This window comes from Gobio gobio, assembly GCF_949357685.1.
Source record: "Gobio gobio genome assembly, chromosome: 14".
Taxonomy (NCBI): domain Eukaryota; kingdom Metazoa; phylum Chordata; class Actinopteri; order Cypriniformes; family Gobionidae; genus Gobio; species Gobio gobio.
In genome coordinates, this window is record NC_137107.1 from 44224440 (window position 1) to 44234902 (window position 10463).

The window sequence follows — 10463 nt, forward strand, 5'->3', positions numbered from 1 at the left end:
TAATCCAACTGATTTTAATGGTTAATCAATTAATCATTTGGTACACCAATAGTTTTCTTTAGATATTGATTCTATAGACATCTGTTTGCCATTTCCGATGGATAACCATATGTAATTAATTATTTTTACATTATAAGCGATTTATTTTAGATTATAACCACAATGTTCAAAGTGTGTGTGTGTGTGTGTGTGTGTGTGTGTGCGTGGCCTGGTAAACTCTACTTTATGGGGACAAAATTTCACTATAAAAATGGCAATATTCTAAATCCTTGTCCTTGCGGGAACATTTTTTTTGTGTTTTTTTTATGTCAAAATGCTGAAAGTTTTGTGTGATGGGTAGGTTTAGTGTAAGGGGAGAGAATATACATTTTGTACAGTATAGAAACCATTACGCCTGTATAACCAGGTGCAAGTGAGTGAACAGATTAGAGTATAAGGGATGGTTAAAACAGATGCAATCAAATACAGCATTTTACATTACAGTATGTATGCCATGTGATACTGTAAACAGATTACCATGGTAGAAACTTGCTGTATTACTGTATTTCACCCTTATAAAGCTCAACTACAGTAGATTCATTCAAATGGCACCGTGAGAACATTTATTGGCAGCAAACTCTGTTCTATAGGCTTGCTGATTGCTGATTGCTCCTTTAAAAAGTAACTTACGGCGCTTTCACACCTACCTTGTTTGGTCCGAATCAAAATTGCAGGTGTGAAACCTCCCCCGTACCACGGTCCGGACCAAACAGACGAAATTTGGTCCGACAAAAAGAGGTAGTCTCGGTCCGGATCAAACTGAACAAAGGTTTGGTTCGTTTCTAGTGTGAAAGCATTTTCTGTATGGTTCGTACTTTCAGACCATTTAAAGGAAGTTCCTGTTTATGTTTAAATATTATGTTATTTTTAAATTTCATCTAGGCTACATTGATTATGAAAAGTGAAAAGATGCGCAATATGTCAGAAGACAGAAGGTCAGAAATGATTTTGAAAGAAATTTGCTTAGAAAGCCTTTCTTTAATGTGAAATTCGTTTTGTATAAATTGTATCTTAATTTTAATCAACGTTTAATCAGATAATTGCCTGGATTTAATAAATAAGAAGCAAATAGTCTATAGCAGACAATAATCGCGGGAGCGATCACATGCTTTGCACATGAACTGGAGCGCGTCTCAAATAAACCGAAATTCAGCAGCTACTTGTCTCACAAACATGAGAAATATGTGTATATAAAGCTTGAAATGTCCACTTTTAAATGTAACGAAAAGAAAATAGTCAAGCAATGCGCACTGTTCAATAGTGGCAACGATATGCGTCCGTTCATTCAGTCTTGTCAAAAACGCTGAAAAAAAACGTCCTTAGTTACTTTCAGGCTACTTGATTTTAAAAGTAACTAACTTAGATTACAAGTTACTTTATTAGCTACATTCAGCAGTTGCCGACAACACCCCTGCCGCCTCAACATAAAAAAGACAACCGTTTTTTGCCAACACTCACTTTATTGGAAGTGCATTTTTAACAGTAACGTCAACAATGTATCTCCTGACATTTTAAATTGAAATTATTTTCTGAAAAAAAAAAACATGTTTTAAAGGGGTGATGAATTGAGAAATCAACTTTCTTTTGAGCCTTTGATATATAAAAGTTCATCGTGATGTAAGAATATCCTGTAAGTTTCAGAGCTGAAAACGTCCTTGTTAGTCAAAGAAAAGCTTTTATAGACACCAGGCCCAGAAAACGAGAGATCTCACAATATGTCGACCACTGACGTCATAGGATGCAGAAGCTCCGCTTCAAGCCCGCCCACCGACTCGTGGAGCTAAACAATGCGGAATCGATTGTAAACAAGATACAGATCGAGACTGGATTTGCAGACATATTGAGATTAAAACACAATGCTGTGCCTTCTATATCGGATCCGACAGGAACGGTGCAACACACACTTATGTGAGTAAAACATGTTTTTTTTATATGTGTTAGTATTGCATTGTTACAGATCGTTTGATATCTATTGATTACACACCTTAGCACGCGGTCACAGGCTGGAGAAGGTGTTATTGGTTCTTTCCTGATCAGACTCGGACTTGTAACGCCAGCTCGCAAAGCCCCGGGGCTATGTGCTTTTCAGACGGGCTATCACCGGCCAGCCGACGCGCGCGCATATTCACTGATGATCGGCCGAAATGATACAGAAATAACATTCCAATCAATCGCGGGTGGATGAGAGATGAATCATTGTGTTTGTTTGATAAAGACATTTTGCGAGCCCTGGCTGTGGGCTGGGCGATTAATTCTGGTTGACGTTTGCCACACAATGTCACTGACAGGGGAGCAGAAGCTCATTAAATATGCAAATCTTATCCAATCCTAGCCGTGGACGTTTACTGCCAAGTCTTCAGTGCGGCACGCCCATCAAAACCGAGCGTTTTTCAGAGAGCCTCAAAACCAAGGCAGAAAATAGCCTATTACTTATTCATTGTGATGTTTCTGAATGTAAAAACCACGCAAACGTCATAAGTTGACCTCAGACAACAGTATAACAAAATAAAAAAGCCAGTTCATGACACCTTTAATAAAAAATGTAATAAAGACAGTCTTTCTTGACTTCACTTAACATAAATACTCTCGCCGAGACGCAAGAAAAAAGCAAAAATATATATCTTTAGTAAGGAAAATGACAAAGATAGCAATGCACAGTTACTTTAATCTGATTACTGGTTTGGAAATAGTAACGTGTTAGATTACTTGTTACTGGAAAAAGTATGCGTAAAAAAAACGCGTTACTGGCATCACTGCAAACATTATGGATTCAATAACATAAGTTAGGTAATGTAAGTGTATTTTCTAATGAGGGATATGTAGCCTGTGTTACTGTAGATAATTCAGCAACGAGGGAGATTTGAAACATGTATCTTGCATTGTTTGCTGTTGGATGAACTGATTGTTAAAGTACTAAATTGAAAGATGATCACACTGTTGTGTTTCGGTGATTAAACCAAATGTTCTCATTACAACACATCACAATAATCTTGCGTTTGAAACAATGATTATGTGGACTGAAAATATGTGCAACTGAATGAAAGCATTACATCAGGTTTTGAAAGAATGACTAGCTTTGTTACAAGTGTGAGCAGTTTGGATTTTTGTACTAAGAGTTTTGAAAATGTCAAAACAGAACCAAAGCGAATAAAAGAAACCTGTAATAATTTTGATCCTGAATATCCCCTTCATTTCTCTCTTCCTCTTTTTCATTGTGTCTCACATCTCAAATAGAAGATGTCACAAATCTAACAGCCAGTGATGTGATGAACAGAGTGAATTTGGGGTATTTGCAAGGTAAACACCTTCCACTGTACTGTTTCATGAATAGGAGTATTCACTTTATTCTTGAGAGTTATATAGAACAGGACATTTTTGTGGAAAAGATGGAAGAACTGTATAATGAACAGTATTCCCATTATTACTCCCACTAATTGATAATATACTCTTTTTATCTGAATTGTATTACAATTCTCGTGTCTAGTTGTACTTTATCATCTTTCCCTGTGGAACTTTGTTTAACCACGCCCATATTGTTTGAGTGACAGGTGTATCCTCCAATCTCTGTTGCAGATGAGTTGAATGACCAGCAGAACTCCATCTCATATGTGCTGATAAACCCCGCCCCCGACACGCTCCTGCAGCTCAATGATGTTGTGTATGTAGGCATGCACACATACCTTTCATTAACTGATGGTAGTCGTAAAACAGTAGCGGCTAATTCAATAGAATATGGTTCAACAGATTATGGGTCAGGTACCTTGGACTAATTATTCATACTGCCATACAAGATTTTGCTCACTCCAAACTGCATTTAACACTTCCCTAACCTAGCTCTTTTTTACATTTTAATCCGAATATTTTTTTTAAATATTTGTTTAGAGTTTAATTAACCCAATAAAGCCTACACTCTAAAAAATTCTGAGTTAAAAATAACCCAAGTTGGGTTGAAAATGGACTAACCCAGCCATTAGGTTGTTTTAACCCAGCAATTGGGTTGTTTTACGCAAACATTTAACCCAACCGCTGGGTTAAAACAACCCAATTGCTGGGTTAGTCCATTTCCAACCCAACTTGGGTTATTTTTTACCCAGCATTTTTTTAGAGTGTACTGTGTCCTATTTGATATGTGAATTTCTAAGGCCTCAACTGATCAACTTTGCTGATAAAAGCCGTTGCACACAATCTACTACATGCCTTCTGTCTAATGCATTGTTTCTCAAACTTTTTCTGCCATTCCCCACTCTGAAGGTAGTGAAGGGTTCCGAGCCCCACCTGTCCCCAATCGCCCCAACAAATTTTTTCCAAACTATCAGTATCAGTATTTATGATGGCCGATAAATTAATATTTGACAAAATTATAAAAGTGGATGAAACACCGCTCAACCACATTATGAGTGTTGGTGTTTCATAGTTTTAATACATTTTATTTATCAGAACTTTAATATATTTTTATGTTCCTCTGTTCTGTTTTGACCATAATGCAGTTTAAAAATAAACTTGTTTGTTTTATCACATTATTTTAGAGAGGCTGAGGGATCATGAATAACTACAAATAACTAATGTAAGGGAAATCTATATGCGTTGTGTTTATATATATATATATATATATATATATATATATATATATATATATATATATATATATATATATATATATATATATATATATATATATATATATATCAGCCGATATATCAGACGAACTTGACAAACTTGCTTACCATGTCATAAAATCTAATAATCGAATTCTCAAATATGTGCAAGTGAGTGTGTTTTGCCATTTAAAAACCTTCATAAATTATCTTGATTTTGATCTATAACGTGAGATGGGCGCCTATGTTTGTTTGCGTCGCAGTTCAGAGAGTCCTGTCAGTCAGATTCGCGTGAATTTATCAGTTTCTCCCGAAATACATGCAAGTAAGTGACCGGTGAACTGGGAGAAGAATATAGTAAACTTTTTAGTTACCTATACGTGTATCTGATATGAATAATACGTCGGCAAATTATTTTTGAATGGATTTATTGCTGCGTCTAGTGACACCAGTGTGTAGGCCTATTTTACAAACTCTAAATGTATTGTTTTACTAGTAGGCCTACTTATGTGTATTTAAATGTTTGAAACCTAAAATAAACATTATGCATGATATGTTAAGTCACCTTCATTTATTTAGCGCATTTTACAACACGGATTGCTTCAAAGCTTTAGTGATAATCGGAAATAGGCTACATTTTGCTTTAGAAGAAAAGCTAAAGTAGGTTTTTTTATTATTATTATTATCAAGCACTGAGCGAGTGCTTTTATTATCAAGCACTGAGGCCCTAGCCCGGCCCGTGTCCGACAGCTTATCAAAATTTTCAGCCTGAGTCCGACTGAAGCCCGTGTTTTTTTTCCTTCTATTTTTTATCCTCCCTATTAGGCCTACACATTGTTGCAGCCATTAAAATAGTTCAGTTTTGTTTTTAATGTCAAAGTAGTTATATTTCGTTTCGTTTCTTTACTAAGTTAATTTAGAAAAATGTTTGAAGCATTTATTTGTTTGTTAAATCTTTTTTTTATTTTAAGTAACGACCAAGCGGCCAGCAGCCGACAGTTAGTTAACCACATGTTTGATTAATTTAGCCTCTCAAATCAAAACTGGACTTGTCACTTGCTTATAATAAAATCCATAGATATAAAACATTTCAAGCAACACAATGTTAATTTAAACGTTTAGCCTAAAAAAAGGCATTTTTGTACAAGCTGAGGCAGGCTGCTCGCAACGGCGCTCACAAACAAAACGGGCTGATCGAGAAAAAAATAAAACACACACACACACACACACACACACACACACACACACACACACACATGCACATGCTGTTTGTCCTATCCTTACACCTATCTACAAAATTATTATAAATCCGATCTTCAATTCCCGGTCTGAGCTATATGCACATTTAACGGAGTTCACGTCAACGAAAGCAACAGATGAGCTCATTTCATCTCATTTCATTCTCATTCGAGCTCATCAGCTCATTTCAAGATCAAAGACCGCAATATGAGAGAGCGACCTGAACATTGGGAAGAGCATTTAGTCTCATTCGTTTTAATGAAGATGATTGTGTTTTTGAGCATCTAAGACGTAGCCTATTTTCTGTTTCACTTGCGGCCGTTTGCGTGTTGGCTTGCTTTACTCATTTGTGGCGATGCGTTGCATAGCGCCAGCCCCGCGCCACTCTAAACACTGAGCGAGTCATCTTGACAGTCGCGGTGTCATGGTCTCATGTTGTTTCCACCAGCGCAGCACATCTCATCTCAGGTGCACCGAAATAAAAATCCCACATGTGGGACCGCTCAAAAGGGTAATAAAGATGGGCTCAAAAATGACCACATTTCCTCCCGTTTGTCGCGCCCCACCTGTCGCGTCTCTATTCCCCACCAGTGGGGCGCGCCCCACACTTTGAGTAACGCTGGTCTAATGATTGGTTGTTTGTATTTTTTATTTTTATTTTTTTTTGCGAATAAAAGGCCTTTTTTAAATGATTTTTATAAAGCAAGCTAAAGTATAACTTTTATATTGTTACACCCAAAAAAATGATGGGTTAAAAACAACCCAGGTTGGGTTGAAAATGGACAAACCCAGCAATTGGGTTGATTTAACCCAGAGATTGGGTTGTTTTAAGCAAACATTTAAACCAACCGCTGGGTTAAAACAACCCAATCTACACACTATTTGTCCATTTTCAACCCAACTTTAGTTGTTTTTAACTCACACTATAAAAAATGCTGGGTTAAAAACAACCAAATTTGGCTTGAAAATGGACAAACCCAGCAATTGGGTTGTTTTAACCCTGCAATTGGGTTGTTTTAAGCAAACATTTAACCCAACCGCTGGGTTAAAACAACCCAATCTACACACTATTTGTCAATTTTCAACCTAACTTTGGATGTATTTAACCCACACTCTAAAAAATACTGGGTTAAAAATAACCCAATCTACACACGATTTGTAAATTTTCAACCCAACTTTGTTTTTGTTTTTTTAACCCACACTCTGAAAAATGCTGGGTTAAAAATAACCCAAGTTGGGTTGAAAATGGACTAACCCAGCAATTGGGTTGTTTTAACCCAGCGATTGGGTTGTTTTAACCAAGAGATTGGGTTGTTGTCAACCCATTTACTGGGTTAAAAAACAACCCAATCGCTGGGTTAAAACAATCCAATCTACACACTATTTGTCCATTTTCAACCCAAATTTGGTTGTTTTTAACCCAGCATTTGTTAGAGTGTAATAATATTTCAAGATTAACATTTACTGGACTGCAGCAACTTTTTATTTTTAGAAATGTCTCAGATATGATCCATCAGGCTTTTGAGGAAGGTTTTTCTCAATCATTGTATTACATTGCATCATATATTTAAAGCTACAGAGCTTTTATCATAAAACGAATCATTTAACTATCATCTTACTAAGATTGGCAAATATAGAATGACGACTGATATTTATATGCAATTTATGTAAGTAGTCTGTTATACTGTTATAAAGATACTATTGATTGACATTACAAGCTAACAGAATGTCATATTACTTTCCTGCCATATAAAAATCAGCACCAAATTGCATATTTTTGCTCAGTTTTTCCCTCCTCGAGTTTGAGCTGCATATTCTCACTATATCATACATTCAACAACAACAAAAAAAACACATGCAAACTTTTTTATTTTATCTAAGATATGATTAAGACATTATTTGGTCCCTTTGTGCATCTGTTTATCTCGAGGAGACCACCCAAAAATACCCAAAAGTGCAGGGTTTACCATTTTTACAGGGACATTTGTTCATATTTATTGTGTTTGTGTACGTTAAGCAACTTTGTGGCGACATTTGGCCCTTATAAAGGCAGCCCTGATGCACACACAAGCGTTTTCTCATACATATGCATACACACAAACATCTCAGTGCCAGGAGTCACATTATCAGAGCAAATCCTCAAACATGAATCCCTCAACGTGCTCATTGTGTTCCGCAGGTTCCTGATCCGTCCCGATCCACTGGCTCATGTGCCCGAAGCGCCGCCTGTACAGACCCGCCGGTGCCGCTCCACGACTGACACACCAGAACTCAACAAGATGTAACCGGTCAGAACTCAGCTCTAGAACTAGATCATACACCGATCAGGCATAACATTATGAGTGAATAACATGGATTAGCACAACAACGAGTTTGAGGAGTTGACTTGGCCTCTATAATTCCCCAGATCTCAATCCAATCGAGCATCTGTGGGATGTGCTGAACAAACAAGTCCGATTCATGGAGGCCCCATCTCGCAACTTACAGGACTTAAAGGATCTGCTGCTAACATATTGGTGCCAGATTACCACAGCACACCTTCAGGGGTCTAGTGGAGTCCATGCCTCGACAGGTCAGGGCTGTTTTGGCAATAAAAGGGGAACCAACACAATATAAGTCATAATGTTATGTCTGATCGGTTTATACAGACGCTCTGAAGCAGCTCAAAAGCCATGATAAAACTGAGCTGTTGGTAATGAAACTAATGTAGGCTCTTACAAGCTTAGATTCATCAGTGATATCATGGCTTTGAACTGTGAGTGTATTCGTTTGTGAACTATTTAGTGGTGAAGTAAAACCTAATGTACCTTCATAGAAGAGGGTTATTCATCTGGGGTCGTTGTCATAATCTGTGCAGTGCCATATTTGACCTGTAGGGGAAACACAGAGAGCGTCCTGTTGTAGATCAGACAGTAGAGGGCGTAGATGACTGATCGAAGTCAAACTTAGCTGTCATTTGGAAAATCAGGTTTTTGCTCTTTTTATGCAAGCATGCATTTGTCTTTTTTTTTTTTGGCGCTTTTGTTTCATGTTTGTTAATTGCCTTACAGTGTTTTGCATCCAGAAGATCACAAACAGACTCATTCATTCTGTACAGTGGCCACAAAAAATGTATGTCTGAATGGCATTGCATTAAATATGAAAATGTTAAACCAAGTAGCATTTATTTTAAAGAAAGATGCACTTAAAATCACCAGTTGATTCAAAGCCACAGTGCAAAAATCATGAAGAGAAGTGAAGATAATACGGCATCCCATTCCCAGCTAACAGAAATATGTTCTAAGAACGTTGTGATAACGTTCCCATTAAGTTATGACAATGTTTTTTCTCTGAACGTTCACCCATTTTTTGTCTTGGTTATTCAAACGTTAAGAAAACATTCAATTTTAGAATTTTGCAAACATTACGGGAACGTTACTTTTGAGTGTTCTCTGAACGTTCTGAAAGTAACATTTAAGAAAAAAATCTTGTCAGGTAAAAGTGTTCCATAAAGGCCAGATAACTTTGAACGAAAGTTCTATTAATGTTACTAAAGTTCTGAGAATGTCCCGTTAGACTTTTTTGGGGTCACTGTATCGGGTATTACCTCCGTTATTATTATGATTCGTTAAGTTGTCAGTAATAATGAAGTGTGCAATGTGTTGATATTGTAATTATAATGTACAATGTACTTACATAGAGCATAGTTTGTATGTCAGATATTTTTGTGATTTTGGTGCCTTTTGAAATTAAAGTATTTAATGCACATGTTATTTTAGCTTGTGTTTGTGTTTGTGTGTGTGTGTGTGTGTGTGTGTGTGTGTGTGTGTGTGTGTGTGCGTGCGTGCGTGTGTGTGTGTGTGTGTGTGTGTGTGTGTGTGTGTGTGTGTGTGTGAACATGATTTAATAGTATAAGAGAAATTATGTGAGGTGTGTCCATTTGGAAGAAAAACACTTGATCAGATGAGAGTGGGAATGAGAGCGAGTGCCAGCAGTGTGGGGTACACACACACACACACACACACACACACACTGCAGTGAGTGAGGCAGTTTCGGTCGACAGGTCTGAGCAAGAGGGCGAGACAGGGAGGCGTGTGAACGGCAAGGTGTGTATAAGTAAAAAATTGTGGAAAAGTGTGTGTGCTTGTTTGTTTAAGAGTGATGAATTATTGGACTTGAGAGGGAACATTTTAGTATCAACCTAATAATCTCTCTCTCTAATTATATATACAGTATAGGGGATTCTTCAGGTAGAGGAGCTTCTCCGACCTCTGGTTTGAGTTTAAAGGGGGGAAAATCACTTCAAAAAACGAAGAAAAAAAGAAATACATTTTAGTTTTAAAGCACAGACATTAGAATTGACTAATTGAGTGTTGAAAAGATACATTTGCCAGATTTTAACTTCTCTTCTACATTTACTTTTTATTTTTAATACTTACCAAAACTTTATTATACCAAAATCCATGATCAGATTTTTATAACGGGACGTGTGAACAATATTTTAACAAATTAACTTCATAATGTATTAAGTTTAAGTAGTCAAAAGTCTTCCTAAACAGAGGCAAATCAAGGTGCATTAAACATAAACACTCTCTTTGTTTAGGAGGTTTT

At 36.9% G+C, this 10463-nt stretch overlaps 1 protein-coding gene across 1 annotated transcript in view; it reads left to right on the forward strand.

Moving 5' to 3' along the window:
- Positions 1-9624, forward strand: part of kcnt1a (potassium sodium-activated channel subfamily T member 1a) — a gene marked incomplete at its 5' end in the record, with an annotated part of 39604 nt that extends 29980 nt beyond the window's left edge. Inside the window, 3 exons of the mRNA XM_079835279.1 lie at positions 3274-3336; positions 3613-3697; positions 8053-9624. Of these exons, the coding sequence (XP_079691405.1) occupies positions 3274-3336; positions 3613-3697; positions 8053-8158 (254 nt within the window). The 3' untranslated portion in view covers positions 8159-9624. The remainder of the gene's footprint in view (positions 1-3273; positions 3337-3612; positions 3698-8052) is intronic.
- Between the last annotated feature and the right edge of the window lie 839 nt (positions 9625-10463).